This window comes from Balaenoptera musculus, chromosome 15, assembly GCF_009873245.2.
Source record: "Balaenoptera musculus isolate JJ_BM4_2016_0621 chromosome 15, mBalMus1.pri.v3, whole genome shotgun sequence".
Lineage (NCBI taxonomy): Eukaryota > Metazoa > Chordata > Mammalia > Artiodactyla > Balaenopteridae > Balaenoptera > Balaenoptera musculus.
In genome coordinates, this window is record NC_045799.1 from 45,634,441 (window position 1) to 45,651,733 (window position 17,293).

At 40.4% G+C, this 17,293-nt stretch overlaps 1 protein-coding gene across 1 annotated transcript in view; it reads right to left on the reverse strand.

Annotated features, from left to right (window-relative positions):
- The window catches only part of XRN2 (5'-3' exoribonuclease 2), a 78,605-nt gene that overhangs the window by 38,467 nt on the left and 22,845 nt on the right, over nt 1-17,293 (reverse strand). The window contains exons 9-16 of the mRNA XM_036826377.1: nt 16,800-16,957; nt 15,362-15,436; nt 15,142-15,275; nt 14,985-15,042; nt 14,794-14,901; nt 10,466-10,510; nt 8,659-8,790; nt 2,997-3,115 (exon numbers count right to left, since the gene is read on the reverse strand). Coding sequence (XP_036682272.1) covers nt 2,997-3,115; nt 8,659-8,790; nt 10,466-10,510; nt 14,794-14,901; nt 14,985-15,042; nt 15,142-15,275; nt 15,362-15,436; nt 16,800-16,957 — 829 coding nt within the window. The remainder of the gene's footprint in view (nt 1-2,996; nt 3,116-8,658; nt 8,791-10,465; nt 10,511-14,793; nt 14,902-14,984; nt 15,043-15,141; nt 15,276-15,361; nt 15,437-16,799; nt 16,958-17,293) is intronic.

Here is a 17,293-nt window from a genome sequence, read left to right on the forward strand (position 1 = left end):
ACTTAAAGATAGTTAAACATCAAAAACTCAAACACTGATTCCAGTAAGATCATTATAAAACTACATTTAAAAAAAGAATAATCACTTATGCTAATAAAGTAGATACAGTACAGTACACTTGTTTGCTCAAATTTTCATACTGTTTTACATGCTTTTTGATTGTGGAATAATGCTAAAACTACATTTCTTTTTTTAAATTAACTTTTTGGCTGCATTGGGTCTTCGGTGCCGCGCGCAAGCTTTCTCTAGTTGCGGCGAGTGGGGGCTACTCTTCGTTGCAGTGCGTGAGCTTCTCATTGCAGTGGTTTCTCTTGTTGCGGAGCACAGGCTCTAGAGCTCGCAGGCTTCAGTAGTTGTGGCACGTGGGCTCAGTAGTTGTGGCTCATGGGCTCTAAAGTGCAGGCTCAGTAGTTGTGGTGCACAGGCTTAGCTGCTCCGTGGCATGTGGGATCTTCCCAAACCAGGGATCGAACCTATGTCCCCTGCATTGGCAGGCGGATTCTTAACCACTGCGCCACCAGGGAAGTCCCTAAAACTACACTTTAAAATTTGCTGTAGATATTTTTATATAGTTCAAGTTCCTCAGTTTGTTAAAATATATTTAAACTATACAGAGAAAGTCAATTAAACGCCTTAAAAAAAAAAGATTTGCATGGGTAATTCTTTTAAAGGTAAAAAGTGATTTATAAAAGAATAATCTAGAAACCAGGCAGAAATCATGTGTATACCTAACCTACTCTCCCTATGCTTGGGCCTCTTTGAGCTAAGAGTTGAAGAGAAGGACACGCATGCACATGTACACACGTATGTATGTATGTTCTGGTAAAACTTAGAAGCAGGTCAATTAATTCACTAAGTTATCATTAATCACTGAAAATACAACGTGAAGAACCACAAAGTACTCATTTCTCATTCTCCAAGAGATTAAATCATTTTCTTGAAGGAACACAAAGATGCCAAAAAAATTTTTTTTTAATCAGGACAGATCAAGAACATCAAGATGATTCTACAGTAAGGCCATTTTCTACCATGTGCCAAATCTTACAAATTAACTGCAGTCATGTTTCAGAATACAGGTATGTCCTGCTTTTCAAAAGTTCACTTTACACCACTTTGCTTTTACAAAAGACCCCCATTAATACCTGTTTTCTCTAATCGAAAGAAATGCAGAGATTTCACTTAAAAAAAAAAAAGGCAGAAAGTGGGAATCTCGTTTAGCACGTTTGTTTTCAGCATGCACCCCAGGAGCAAGAGTGGCCCCGCCAGCCCCTTCCCCAGGAATCACACTCAGCGCCTTAGCATCTGCCACCAGAGCTGTGAGCTGTGTCTGTGAGCATCTGGGCTTTATCTCCATTTATTTTGTGCAGCAAGATGTGACCTACGGTAACTGCCTCTTTACGCCATTTCGGCTCTGAAAGGTTTCATAGGCCCCCTCTACTTTCGGGGGAAACCCGCACACATTACGAATTTTAATTTCCCGCATACACAAAGGATTCACAGAAATCAATCAGGAGAACTATCCTCTATCCATAATGTGGATTATCACCATTTTACAGAAAATATGAACAAAATAAATGCTAAGAATGCCAAGCATTCCTTGACAAGCATTTCTACCTTGATTATCCCCAGCACCTGAATTAAATAATAAAGTACGAAATAAATCAAGTTTACTATTAAGCTAGTATTGATCATGATGACCTCACAGTAAAACAAAAGACACTCTAAGAGGAAATCCATTGTTATAGAAGCATAGGATAAAAACTCAGGTCAGGTCAATGTTCGATGACCAGTCATCACAGATATTAGAATCTAACATCAAAGAACATTTCTAATTATAAACACACCATCCACATCCTATATAAGAAGCACGAGATATGGACCACCATTGTTTGCTTAACTTTGAACTATATCATTTTTGCTAAATTCTTAATGAGTTACATTTATTAAGGCTGTTGGCCTTTTGCACTTCGAGCCCAGGATTCAAACCTAGATTTACTCACAGGAGAGGCTGTTAATCTTATTATGTGATGATCTCCAACTTCTGGACAAATTAAAGAATCAAAATTTCCTATTATAAATGTTAAGTATGGGACTTCCCTGGTGGCACAGTGGTTAAGAATCCGCCTGCCAATGCAGGGGACTCGGGTTCGAGCCCTGGTCCGGGAGGATCCCACATGCCATGGAGCAACTAAGCCCGTGCACCACAACTACTGAGCCTGAGCTCTAGAGCCCGCGAGCCACAACTACTGAAGCCCGTGTGCCACAACTACTGAAGCCCACGGGCCTAGAGTCCGTGCTCTGCAACAAAGAGAAGCCACCACAATAAGAAGCCTGCACATCGCAACGAAGAGGGGCCCCCGCTCACCGCAACTAGAGAAAGCCCGCGTGCAGCAACGAAGACCCAACGCAGCCAAAAATAAATAAATAAATTTATTTATTTTTTAAAAATAAAATAAATGATAAGTATACAGCTACAGGGAAACTTCTCTGTCATGAAATATAACTATGCATATACAAGTCTGTGGTTTTTAAAAATATACATATTTATTTCTTAACCAAATAAGTTCTACATATTTCATCTTGAGGAAGAAACTTTTCAACTAAGAAGATTAAAGCAAACTATATCAAGTATCCAAGTGTAACTGAACTTTCTGGGTTAAGCAGCTTGAAAATGTAATCTCCACACAGTGACCTTCAGATCACATAGTCAGAGCTAAACACCTCATGCTTAGCCCATCTAGCGCCTGCTCTCAGGGGGAAAAGTGGCTTGGAGGACGAAAACTTGCATACTAATCTAGATACTTAGGTTTAACAGCTATAGCTTACATATCTCACTGGAATTTACTGACTATTCTAACCCTCCACATTAATTACTGGTGGATAAAAAGATCACAGGCAAGCATCTGAAGGCACTGCTGCTCTGAGCTAATAGCATTAATTAGACCGCCTCTATTTCAGCAATTTGCTAACAAAGTGCTACCAAAAAATGGCTTCACCTGACGTTATCCTCTGGCTCAGGTTCACTGTCACTGTCTTCCGCTTTTCGCTTAATTCCTCCTCTCGGAGATGGGGAGCCATCAGAAGTGAAACTCGCATTAGGAGACACTGAAGGACTCTGCAGACAATTATGACATTAGAGAGGAAGGACTTAATTATTCATTTCACATAAGAAGTTACATCCAACTGCTACTACCACCATGCTTCACGGTAATACATTTTTTAAGGCTGTTAAAATAGATATTGGTAAACGTATTTTGAAAGCACAAAGACTGATCTTGGACTACTGCACTTCCCCAAAAAAGAGTAATATGGTACCAAGCTTCCTATGCTTAAACTCAAAAGAATCTGAACATTCTTAGGGTAAAAACTGCTTCAGAAGAAAAAAGAACAATTTAATTTTATAAATTTTAAAAATTAATACTTAAATATTTCTTTTCTTTGGTGATTCGCTGATCTTACGAATTCACGATCACTTTCCACCAATCAAACAGCAAAACGGTAAAGGGGGAAAAAGATAAATACATAAATTAATAATACATAAAATAGTCAAGCTGGTGAAAATGAAGTTAAATGGTATGTGTTCAACCTAGTATAACCACTCTGGAAAGCAATAGTTTAGTAATAAGACTCTGCCAGATAACTGTAAATTATTTTACATACACTATTTTAAAATTCAATGTACAAATAAAAATCTATTGGTCATCTTAGAAAAATGCACATCTTATTAGTATTTCAAAGACTTGGATACCACTTTAAATTCAGTATTATCTCTTCCCTTTGTACTTAATGAAGATAGGCACACCCTAGAGTATTTTAATTTTAACTAAAAAGTTAAAGTCTTCTGCAACTTTAGTTTTATGTTAAATGACCAAAAACATAAGTGGCAAAAAAGGTTTTCATAGTAGAGGTTTTGTTCTTATTATTCACAATATATTAGATATTTTGAGTAAACTGAATTTTTTAAATTGAGAGCTCAGGAGGCTATTTTGTTGATACTATAATTAGCATAAAGGTAGTTCATACCACAGGCTAAGAAAGTTTGTTACAACAAAGCAAAATTATATTTCACATAGAGCTTATAACACTTTCCTTTTAAAAATGTATAGTATCAATTTTACCCATGATACTGCATGGCCAATACTGTCCAAAACCCCTCACAAAACCCAGTAAAAAAATAAATCCAGGAAGGCACTGTTGCACTGGGAAAATGAGATGGGTATTTTCAGTCAGACAGACCTGAGTCTGAAATACCAAACCAGCCTTTCTCGGTGCATGGCCTTGGGCAATTTATTCAACCTGTCAGCCTCAACTTGAACTGGGGATGCTACTGTTCTCATCTTCACAGATTACTGCCGGGATTAAATGAAACACCACATGTGACAGATCAATAGCACACCTGACTCACTAAGTCATCACTTTTATTTTTAAACCCCACACTAATCCATTTGGATTAAATTATGAGAGGAAGTTGGGTAAAAAGCAAACTTTCCCAAACTGACAAAATATAAATTCCATCTTTAGATAACAAAAGTAATATATCTTCAAGGAAAACACAAAAGGCGGGTGTCTGCTCTTTAATGCTAACCCCCCCCCCACTGCTCTTTTCTCCTCTCCCTCTACCAACAAAAGGATTCCTTCCGAAACATACCAGATTCATAACAAGTCATAAAAATTTTTTTTTTAAAAGCTGCTTTGTAATCATATTCTGTTAAATTGAGAATGGCTGCAGATACAATGAAACCATACTTCAGAATGCAAAAATTAAAAACACATATTTATGAAGAAACAGATGCCATCTGATAAAACACTGACAATGTTGACCATCAGCAGACACTGGTCAAGTGCTGCAGACTAACATGCCCAAACAGCTCAAAAAAATCAATAAACAAAAATAAACAAAAACATGCCAAAAGAGCAAAAATCCATAACTTTAAGGGCCATCTTTAAATGAACTGGTAATATGGCTTCATGATTACTTTAAATTCAGAACATTCTAGATGAAAATCCCTCTTTGCAAAGACTCCAAAAGAAATAAATGTGTCAAGAGGAATTAATACAGGATCAAATAAGCAACGTAAACACCAACCTCTCCACTCTCACTCCCGTGGGAGACGTTACTAATCAACAGTGGGTCTGGTTCTGTGGAGCCTGACTGTAATATTGCAGTCCTTCTCAGAGCAATCACAGGTGACAAAGTTTAAACCTACTGCCTCCCTGACATTAAGAAAAAAGCATTCTATCATCAGTATGGTGTTTGAGAATGCCAGTCACTTTCAGTTCCACTCTGTGGGGACTGTAGTCACTATGATCTTAAATGATGGACATCAGTCTTTTCTGTCCTACTCAAGTGTCTCACTGCAATCCCTTTCACTGACCCTCCACATCTCACTCTGTATAAGAAAACAAAAATCAAAAAGAATAGATACATGTACATGTATAGGTTTGGCCAAAACGTTTGTTGGTCTTTTTCCATTAAGATGGCTCTAGTAGCGCTTAGTTGTCTTTAACTTCATTTGAAACAATTTTCTTTTCTTTTTTTTGGCTACGTTGGGTCTTTGTTGCTGCACGCAGCTTTCTCTAGTTGAGGTGAGCGGGGGGCTACTCTTCTTTGCGGTGCGTGGGCTTCTCATTGCAGTGGCTTCTCTTGTTGTGGAGCACAGGCTCCAGGCACGCGGGCTTCAGTAGTTGCAGCACGCGGGCCCCAGAGCGTGTGGTCTTCAATAGTTGTGGCACGTGAGCTCAGTAGTTGCACCTTGTGGGCTCTAGAGCGTGGGATCAGTAGTTGTGGCGCACAGGCTTAGCTGCCCCACAGCATGTGGGATCTTCCTGGACCAGGGATCGAACCCGTGTCTCCTGCACTGGCAAGCAGATTCTTAACCACTGGACCACCAGGGAAGTCCGAAACAATTTTCTTAGATTGTATTGTGACAGCTGTCACATCAGTGTGTATTTAAAAAAAACATCAAGATCGGTGAATTTTTGTGTAGCCATTTTAATATTGAAGATGGAAGAAAAAAGCAATATTTTTGGCATATTACGCTTTATTATTTCAAGAAAGGTAAAAACGCAACTGAAACGCAAAAAAAGATTTGTGCAGTGTATGGAGAAGGTGCCGTGACTGATCAAATGTGTCAAAAGTGGTTTGCGAAGTTTCGTGCTGGAGGTTTCTCGCTGGATGATGCTCCACAGTCGGGTAGACCAGTTGAAGTTGTTAGCAAACAAATCGAGACATTAACTGAGAACAATCAATGTTATACCACACGGGAGATAGCAGACATACTCAAAATATCCAAATCAAGCACTGAAAATCATTTGTACCAGCTTGGTTATGTGAATCACTTTGATGTTTGGGTTCCACATAAATTGAGTGAAAAAAACCTTCTTGACTGTATTTCCACATGTGATTCTCTACTGAAACGTGAGGAAAACGTTCCGTTTTTAAAACAAATCGTGATGGGCAATGAAAAGTGGACTCTGTACAATAATGTGGAACAGAAGAGATTGTGGCGCAAGTGAAATGAACCACCACCAACCACAACAAAGGCCAGCCTTCATCCAAGGAAGGTGATGTTGTGTATGTGGTGGGATTGGAAGGGAGTCCTCTATTATGAGCTCCTTCTGGAAAATCAAACGATTAATTCCAACATATACTGCTCCCAATTAGACCAAATGAAAGCAGCACTCGACGAAAAGCGTCCGGAAAACAGACAGAAAACGCATAATCTTCCATCAGGATAACGCAAGACCGCATGTTTCTTTGATGACCAGGCAAAAACTATTACAACTTGGCTGGGAAGTTCTGAGTCATCCGCTCTCTTCACCAGACATTGCACCTGTGGATTTCCATTTATTTTGGTCTTTATAAAATTCTCTTAATGGAAAAAATTTCAATTCCCCGGAAGGCTGTAAAAGGCACCTGGAACAGTTCTTTGCTCAAAAAGATAAAAAGTTTTGGGAAAATGGAATTATAAAGTTGCCTGAAAAACGGCAGAAGGTAGTGGAACAAAACGGTGAATACATTGCTCAATAAAGTTCTTGGTGAAAATTTAAAATGTGCTTTTATTTTTACTTAAAAACCAAAGGAACTTTTTGGCCAACTATATACAAGTGAATCATTTTGCTGTACACCTGAAACTAACAGAACATTGGTTTTTTTGTTTTGTTTTGTTTTTTAATTAATTTATTTTGGCTGCATTGGGTATTCGTTGCTGCATGCGAGTTTTCTCTGGTTGCGTCGAGCGGGGGCCACTCTTTGTTGTGGTGCGCGGGCTTCTCATTGCGGTGGCTTCTCTTGCTGTGGAGCACGGGCTCTAGGTGCGCGGGCTTCAGTAGTTGCAGCAGTGGGCTCCGTAGTTGTGGCTCAGGGGCTCTAGAGCACAGGCTCAGCCGTTGCGGCACACGGGCTTAGTTGCTCTGCAGCATATGGGATCTTCCCGGACCAGGGCTCAAAACTGTGTCCCCTGCATTGGTAGGCGGATTCTTCCCTGGTGCCACCAGGGAAGTCCCAGAACATTGTTAATCAACTATACTCCAGTATAAAATAAAAATTAAAAAAAGAAAAAGAAAACAGAAATCAAACAGAACAAAAAAAAACACAATAGAAAGGCAGTCTTCTTCTCTTGGGAGATGCAAAACCTCATTTCTCAAATTCCAAATCTAAGGTCCTAAAACTTCTAATTGTGAATTTATGGGAATATAAATTCAATCAGTCTCTTGATATGGCAAAATTTCTACGTATAGGATTGCGCTATAATAAGGGATTTTATCATCAATAGGATAACTAATAGAAAAATAAAACTTAAATATCCAAACTTATGCAATTTCCTTGCATCTATCATAGTAAAAGTTTACATAGTATCTTTTCTCCCTTTACAAAACTCTCTCTCTCTCATGCCTACTAGCCTGAAATAAGCAATAGCTTTATCTGCTGTATGTGTGCGTTAGTTCATGGTCTATTCCCTCACCCCTGCTTGCTGTCTTGCCACGTGCTCTGAGCTCTTGGTCTTTTGTCAATACAACAGGAAGCTAATGCACAGAGTAAAGGCTTGCTGGCTGAAATGATCTGCTCACGCAGCTTAGATTACAAAGTTCAAATAAGGAGGGATACCATGAGGCAAATCCGTTCTGAGTTCGGTAGTGAGAGCTACCTTAAAACACATACTCAGATCTATTCTATGACTGAGCTGGAGAGTGAAGCTTAGGCAGTAAGGAGTACCTGTATTTAACAGACTGAGGAATACCATTCTGCAAAATGCCCATAACTGATCCCTGGAAGGAAAGGGGAAATCAGGCAGCAAAACCCTCCCTCGTCTCTCACGCCAGAGACGTGAGACATTTGGATGTCCCCTCATGCTTCTAGCACCATCACCACTGTACCTTTGGGGGAAGAGGGAAGCACTGCGGCCCATGTGCATTACAGAGACACTGCAGCCACTTAGCCATCTGTATTTACATGCATTTTCTTTCCTTTCACATCATTTAGATATTTTCATATTGATAAAGAATGTAATAGAATTAAAAATATCTCTCAAGGCAAAAGAAATTGAGAAAAACTATAAAACAAAACAACCCCAGGCTAAATGATCAAATTCACACACAACTACAGGGGCATCTGGTAAGTCACCACCCTCCAAAGCTACATAAAAGTGAGTCACTTACAGAGTTATTCTGCATCCTCATTTCATAGGCTGCTTGTCTCGGATTATGGGCTACTTGAGATCCTGGTGAGTTTCTTGAACCAAGGGCATGAGGGGTTAATATTCCACCAGGAGAGAAAGAAGGTTGATCTCTCTAACATACATGGAAATAAATGAATGTAGAAATTAAAATTAAATCACAACACAGTTAGATGACAGGAAGAAAAGAGGGCAATAGAAAGAGTTCCCACTGTAAGCACTTAAAAGACAAAATGGATTTCTGTTAACATTACAGGGTTGTCTACACTTTGATATAATGGTAATTTACCCTGTAAACAACAGTTTGTAATAGTAACTTTGCTCTAAAAGTACATATAATTCACTGTTCTGGTATATACACGTAGAGTTTGAGAATGCCCGTCACTTGCAGTTCCTCCCTGTGGAACTATTCAAGTCTCATTAGGCTGTTCTACTACGTTTACTCACAATTTCTGAACACATTCAAGACATAATTTTAGGCAAATAAAAATAACAAATAATAAATAACTATAACATTTACCTTAATGGTAAAAAAAAAAATAAGTCAAGAGTTTGATTTCTACTCAGGAAATACAGCTTTTATTTACCCTTCACCTTGCTAGAATTTAATTCTTTATTGCCAATTAATTACAGCTATGACTATAGCTATACTAGGTGACGGTTGTGGCTGACTGATAAAACAGATGTTTTAAAAACAGATATTGACTGAAAGGAAATAATAATATATGGTACAAACTATTATATATAAAATAAATAAGCTACAAGGATATATTGTACAACACAGGGAATATGGCCAATATTTTATAATAACTGTAAATAGAATATAACCTTTAAAAACTGAATCAATATTATATATACTATACTGTATATAATATACTCTAATCACCTGATTATATAATATTATACATCAAATATACCTCAATTTTAAAAAATTAATTAAAAAAAAGGAAAAAAAATAAAGTAGAAACCAAATATGCTCCTCCCAATCTAAGTGGTTGGCAACTACCTGCAACAATAAATTACTCTTCTCCCTTCTAGGTTCCTGAAATTGCTCAAATCCAATAAAATATGGTAATAAGAGGCAGTCCCTCAACTCCATGAATTTAAAACCCAGGAAGGAAGACAAGATTCACCAGAGATAAAGGAAAGGACTGCTCAACCTGGACCACAAGCAGAGGCAGCAAGGGAGGCCGTGGAGAAGGCAAGGTGTGCAGGGCTGGAAGTAGGGACCTTCTGGAGGAGCCAAAGGGGGGCAAGGCTCTGGGTCAGGAGCGACATGGTGTATTTAGAGGACAGCAGGGGAAGAGCTGGCGGCCGGAATTCAACCAGACCACGGTGCGCTCTGCAAGGCAGACTGAGAGAGAACTGGATTCTGAGGGGACTAAGGAGTCACTGGTGATTTCCGAGCAGAGAAACAACAAAGCTACGGGTATCTTGTTCTAGGAAGATTAACCTGACAAAGATATAGACAGAGTATAGTGACTTGTAAGGGGAAACAAAGGGTTGACTGCTTTTATTACAAAAACAATATCTGATTATTGTAAAAAAAACTCTTAAACAGCTAAATGCAACCTGCCTCTTCCTGCCCATCAAGTGTTTCCCTTCAGACTCCAGAGAGCTTAGAAAGGACTTCTTTAAAATCAATACCAGGTAGGAAGGCAGCTGGGTGGGCGCCACGTCCCTAACCAACTCCCAGCCGGTAAGGAATAAACAGCTATTATAATGAACATCTTCCTCCTAAATCGTAAACTGATACCATTGCCAGTCTTATGATATTAGCTAAAACTCACCTTCATTCTCTTTCTTTTTTCTTTCTGTCGTCTTCTAAAACTGTCCTAAAAGTATAAAATCCACATATTCTGTCAAATAATTACACAAAAATGTAAGAGTTAAACATTACCAGGAATGATTCGGGAGACAATTAAAGTTTTAAAGGAAGACCCCAGAAACCTAGGTACATAATTAAATCAGGCAATGGACTGTATGTTCAAAGTGCTGCTTATCAGAACTGCAGATGGATAGAGAGCATTCTAAATTGAGTTTAGATACAATTTAAAATGTTCCTCAATTTTTTTTTCAGGTAGTTTTTAACATCATTTCAGGAAAGAATGCAAGAGTCATGACAAGGACCCTTGGTTTTTCCCTGGAGTGAACAGGCTGCCAATAATGGAGAAGATACACATAAGTAAGAAAACAATTCTTTAAGTTGTAGCTGAAGATAGTTAATAATCAAGATGACAATTAAAAAAAAATCAACACGACAATTTAATAATGGGCCTCTATTACCTAAAAAGGGCTGGACAGTTTCTAACCCTGTCACATGTGTGGCACAAGTGGGTAAAGAGAGCAGCGGGGCTCTATGCAAACACTACCCACCAAGATTGCAACAAGTCGACCTAATGAAAGAAGGAAGAAAATTCAGATGTCTATACTGCTTATTCTGGGCCAGTTTAATTCACAGGAAAGTGTCCAGTCTGCCTTGATTCTTCCCTCCTCTCATTTTCAAAATGTAGCCATGGTTTCAACTAGACAGGATTTAGAGTTGACCTTGCTCCCCACCAAGTGAGCCATTCAAAGGCCCCCTTTCCCCAGAAAGCACTCCTCCCACGCCTGCATTTCTGTTGAGTGTCCAGGCACTGAAACGACAGCTAAGGTGACCACGGCAGGTACTATACTGACTGTCACCCTACTCGCAGCACTTCCACCCCTCCAAGGAGTACTGCCACCTGCAAGAGGACACCTAACGAGATGTGAGCTTTGTGCTTTCTGCAGGAGGGGCTGAATGCTGGATACATGGTGACCTACTCCTGAAAACCTCCTAAGACGTGAACACCACCCACTTCTCTGATGAAGCTTTGCCCCTGTCGTTAAGGAAACGTCTCTTATCTGACCACGACTCCTCCTTCTGGAATGGTGCCCTCTGCACTGGGCTGCCAGGACACCACACTCACCTGGTTCCTTCACTCCTGCTGCTGCCTTCACTCAACAGCCCCCCAGCCCCCACACTGTCCCTGTAACGCTGGCACCCCTCCGGGCCCAATACTTGGACCTCCCCACTTCCCTGCGCTCACAGAAGGAATCCTCTCATCTCATGACTCTCCAGCCAGAGCCTCTCCCAACTCAACACCCCCACCCGCACATCTCAAGCTTGATGTGTCCAAAACAGAACCCCACCCCCAGCCCTGCACCTCCCAGTCGTCTCATCACAGCTGCTCAGACCAGACCGTCTTTCATCTGCTCAGAAAAAATGCCTTAGAGTCATTCTTGACACCTTTCCTTCTCTCACACCTAGGATTTCATCCCCCATTGGTTCCTGCTTCAACACACATTCAGAATCCAGCCACCTATTCTCACCTTCACTGCCACCATGCTGGCTCCCCTGGATTATTGCAAAGGAGTCTCTTAACTGGGCTCGCTGCTTCTGCCTTTACCTCCATACAGCAGCTAGAGTGATGGCTTTACAGTACGTGTCAGATCTTTGTCACTTTTATGCTTAAATGATGCAGACTGAAAGCTGAAGTCCTGTTAATGACCTAGAGGGCTCTACCGGATCCATCGTCTTTCTGACCTCTTCTCCTGCTCGCTTCCCTTTGCTTCCTCTGCTCCCACCACAGTGGCTCCTGGTTCCTCGCTGTTCTCAACATCCTGTGTATGCTCCTGCCCTAGAGCCTTCGCACGGGCTATTCCCTGTCTGAAATGCTCTTTCCACACACATCTGCATGGCTCACTCCCTCACATCCTTCAGGTCTTTCCTCAAAACCATCCGTCAGTGAGGCCTTCTCCAGCCACCTTTTCTAGGGTTGCAACCCCCCCAGACACTTCCTCCCCTGCTTTAGTTTCCTTCATGGCACTTAGCACTCTCTAACACCCTGCACACTACACTTCGTTTTTGTCTTGATTTTCCATTTACCCCAGAAGAATGTTAGCTCCATGAGGTCAGAAATTTCGTCTGCTTTTTTGTTTCATTTTTTGTTGTATCAGTAGCACTCAGAATACTACCTGGCACACGGTAAACAAGAAATATTTGCTGAATAAATGAACATTTGCAAGATGAAAGGCAAACATCAAAACTCATTAAATAAAAACTATACACTTCTGACCTAACTGTTCAATTTTAATAACAAATATTGATGTATTCCCATTCTACTATCTATTTTGCTATTTTTAAGGGAGGTGGCTACGTAAGCAGAACAGGTCCACCTGGATGGACCTTACTGACCTTTAATCTTTTTGTGTGCTATGAATTCCTTTGGAAATCTGTCAAAAGCCGTGGACACACTTCCCTAGATACTTTTATACTGAATTTCCCAGATACTTCCCCACCAAGTGAGCCAGATACTTTTATATTGAATTTCCGAGGCTTCATTAATTTCCCCAATGCCCAACCATGCTAACAGATATCATATGATGTCAAGGACACCAAAAAAGATCCAAAGCTGTAAAATGCCCTCTCTGCCAGGCCAGCTGGAAACCACATGACATACTTAAATCTGAAGCACTCTGCAATCTATCAAATCCTATACATCCCATTCTAATGCCAAATACCATCAATATTTAATAGTACAGAGTCTGCTAAAGCCACATAAAAGGACTTGTCTAACATGAGATTTTTATACCAAGTAGTACACAGTATACATAGGTTATTTCTTAAGCAAAATGGCAGCAGTTCAAGTGGAGCCACTGTAATTGTTGAAGACTTAGTTAAAAACAGCTGTTCTGGTAGATATTTGATATCCCAAAGTTAGTTATTTGAATTTTACATGTGAAGATTATCAAATACCAAAGGCTTTTGAAAGAATGCCTACAGTCCACTCACTGTTACACAAAATGGTACCCAAAGTTCTAAAGAAGAGGCCACTAGCTACAGTACACAAAAATGAAGAAAACATAAAATCTTGTCAGAGACAATGACATGTTTTAATCTGTTAGGAAATCGTGAAGCAAGGCAGTGATATTATGTTGCTATTTGCTCACAAGAGCCATATGACTTTTAGAAAATCAGTCTCTAAGGGATTTCCTCCACGTTCCCTCTGCTCATTTCACCCGCTGCTGGCCTCCTTGGTGACTCCCCCCCCCGTCATCCTCCAGCCCACTCGGCCTCCAGGCTGCTGCCCCTCCAGCCCTCAGCTCCCGAGGGCATCTCAAGCCCTGGCTGAAGACTAGGGGCCTGTCCATCCCGCTCTGACACCTCAGGCAGCACCGACGGCTTCTCCTCTCTCTAGGGACCTCCTCCCCTGGCCCCGCCTTCTCCTTAAACGTCCACACTCCTCAAGGTTCCTGATGGAGGCACTTTCACTCTATATGAGCTTCCAGGGACATCAAGTTCACACTCATGATGGGAGGTATCTCCCACATGCCAATGGTTCTCAAATCTCCTTTCAAAAGACTTATGACCTGCGCTCCACATATATCCATCTGATTGGTTCATGGACTTTTCTCCTCTCAGGTGTCCTGTGGCCCCTCAAACTCAGTACCTCCAAAATGAAACTCACTTCTACCTTATCCCCACCCCATCCTGCTCTACCCCTGGGGCTTGCTACCTTGGTGAATGGCACCAGCGAACTCCCAACTACCCCAGCCAGAAACCTGGACTTCTCACCTAAGCACTCACCCTATCACAGGTAACTAATTCCCGAGTGCTTTGTGACTTTTCCTTTTTTTATGTCTACATTTCTTACACAGAGCTGCAACCACCTACCTTGACTGATGTAATCCCACCCAGACCCCCTATACTCTGCCACCAGAGTACAGAGTTCTTAGGTCCAGAGCATAAATAGTGCCTATAAAACACACTAGTTCAATTCCAGCATTCTTCTAGCTTTGGAACCCTCATTTCATGTCCTATTGATTAGACAAGTGTTTGGATTTATACCTTAATTAAGATTAAGAGAGAAGAAATTACAATGCAACTCACACAAGGTGCAGTACATAGTTCCACACAGCAAGCATCACAGCCTTTATAAAATCATCAAAGCACTGACCACTCGTGATTACATTGGTGTTTGATACACTACAATGATTTAACAGCGCACTCAAAGAGGTTAAAAGGACAATCACAGGATCATCACAGCCTATTAGAGACAGGAGCAATTTAGCTACTGCAATAGAAACACTTTACCTCATCATCCTTTCTCTTTTTAAAAATGCTATCCTCAACTTCACCAACTGCTAACATGATCATCTGTACTCTCTGCAGATTGACATAACCACTTTCTGTAAGGTAACCCTGTAAGTGATAAAATACATGTAAAATGATCTTCTTATAAAAGCAAATACTTCTGTTTTGAAATTATTCAAGAGTGAACTTACCCCAGTTTTGTGTACCACATTTTTGTATATGTTAACCAAACGGTCAATTGCACCTTCCCTGCCACCAGGAAACAAACATTATGCATTAGGACCAGCGTGCACTGTAAAGGCAAGAAGGCTAAAACAACAGTTTGAAGACTGACACAAACACACATACCTAATCTCTAAGGACGGCAGGTGAGGAAGGAAGTCATTTCCCACAAAGAAGCACATGAAGACCCAGTCATCAATGCTCCTCTCAACATCAAATGTGAACGGCAGGCTGGCCATGGTGAGCTCTCTTTCCAAATACTGCAACCAAGAAGGAACGTTGCCATTAAAGCCATGAAAAGGCACCCTGGTTTAGCGGACCGATGCCAAGGGTCACTGCTACATACCTCACGAAGAACACTGAGACGAAGGAAGATAAACTCTCCTTCTGCACAAGGAAGACTGTCTGCCAGTTCATCGTGCTGCAAGAAAGGGGATGAAGACTCAACACATCTACTCTGAACCCTGGAATTTTCTCCACCCACACAAACATTATGGCTTTTTCTAAAGCAAGACCCACTTCAATATTACAAGTATTAAATAAAAAAGAACTCACCAAACCATTTTAAAAATAAAAATTACCCATAACCTCAATCAGACCTAGACCAGGGATTGGCCAACGTTTTTTGCGAAGGGCCAGACACTAAATATTTTAGCCTGGGGAGCGGGACGTATATGGTCTCTGTTGCATATTCTTTCATGTTTTGTTTTGTTTTTACAACTCTTGAAAAACCGAAAAAAACCCTCTTAGCATACGTCAAATCTGGAGAGCTGCAGTTTGCCAAACCTTGACCTCCACCCAACCAATATTAACATTTTAATGCATATGCCTCATCTTTCTCTGTGAATACGTATACTTCTTACCTGCTTTTTTCACTCAACATGTCTTTTAAAGAGGTACCATATTCTTAAAACAGAAACCCCTTTAAAGGAGAATGGATATAATCAAGGGAACCCAGAATATGTAGAAACCAGGAGTAACTTAAAAGTAAGTACCAAGGGGACTTCCCTGGTGGTCCAGTGGTAAAGAATCTGCCTCCCAATGCAGGGGACGCGGGTTCAATCCCTGGGCGGGAAACTAAGATCCCACATGCCGCAGGGCAACTGAGCCCGCGCGCCTCAATTAGAAAGCCTGCATGCTGCAAACCACAGAGCCCACACGCCACAACTACAGAGAAGCCCAAGTGCTGCAACGAAGAGCCCGCGCCGCAACAGAAAAATCCCGTGTGCCACAACTAAGACCCGACACAGCCAAAAATAAATAAATAAAATAAATAAATAATTTTTTTAAAAAACTAAATAAAGTAAAATACATATGCCGTTAAAAAAAATACCAAGAAGTTTAACATACCTGATTTATAGTTCCTTTTAAGAAGAATAACCATTTGAGACAAATAACTTCTACAAACAAATCAAGTGCAATGGGCATTATTACCTATATGACCTCAGCCTCATGTAGATACAAGCTGTGTTAGGAAAGTGGGGAGTAGAAAGGATGAGTTCATGCGTGGTTGTGAATTTGTGTTTACTTTAAAGAGCTTTGAAAGATACATCTCTATGAGGGGTAACGGAGCAAGTAGGTAAAAATCTAATCAACCACTGTCTTCTCTTTATCCATTTTTAAAATGAGGCAACCTAAATATACTTAATGCCATCGCACTGTACATTTAAACGTGGTTAAAAAGGTGTATTTTCTGTTGTATTGACATATATCAATATTTTATCACAATAAAAAATAAAATTAAGAAATTTTAAATGAGGCTACTACCATCTCGAAGTTCTTACCTTTCCCTTCTTTTCTCTCGGCAAACCTTCACAGTCTTTGACCTCATGTCCAAACTGATTACAAAGACCACAGGGTTTGGGTTTGTTTGGTTTGAATTCTTCTCTGATAATGGTAAAGTTGGGCTCATGTGTAGCAAGGCCGAGCATAATGAGATCAGCTATCAATCAACAACAACAAAACAGCAAACAGTGAGTGCTCTAGAAGACCCTTACCCCGTAACCAAAGGCAAGACATTATCATAACACAAGACACCAACGCAAAGAAAAGCCCAAATGAGCACACAGAGGCAGCAAAGCCAAAAAGCCTAAAACTTCCTAGAGGCCAACAAGATCTCCTACAGAAATGTGGGCCTAGAATCTAACTACCACTCAGGAGTCAACACTTGGAAACATTCCATTTTAAAGATATGTGTGGCCATATTAAAAAGTTGAAAAAATGTAACAACAACAACAAAAATTCAAGATAGGTGAATGTTAATCACAGATTGAACAAC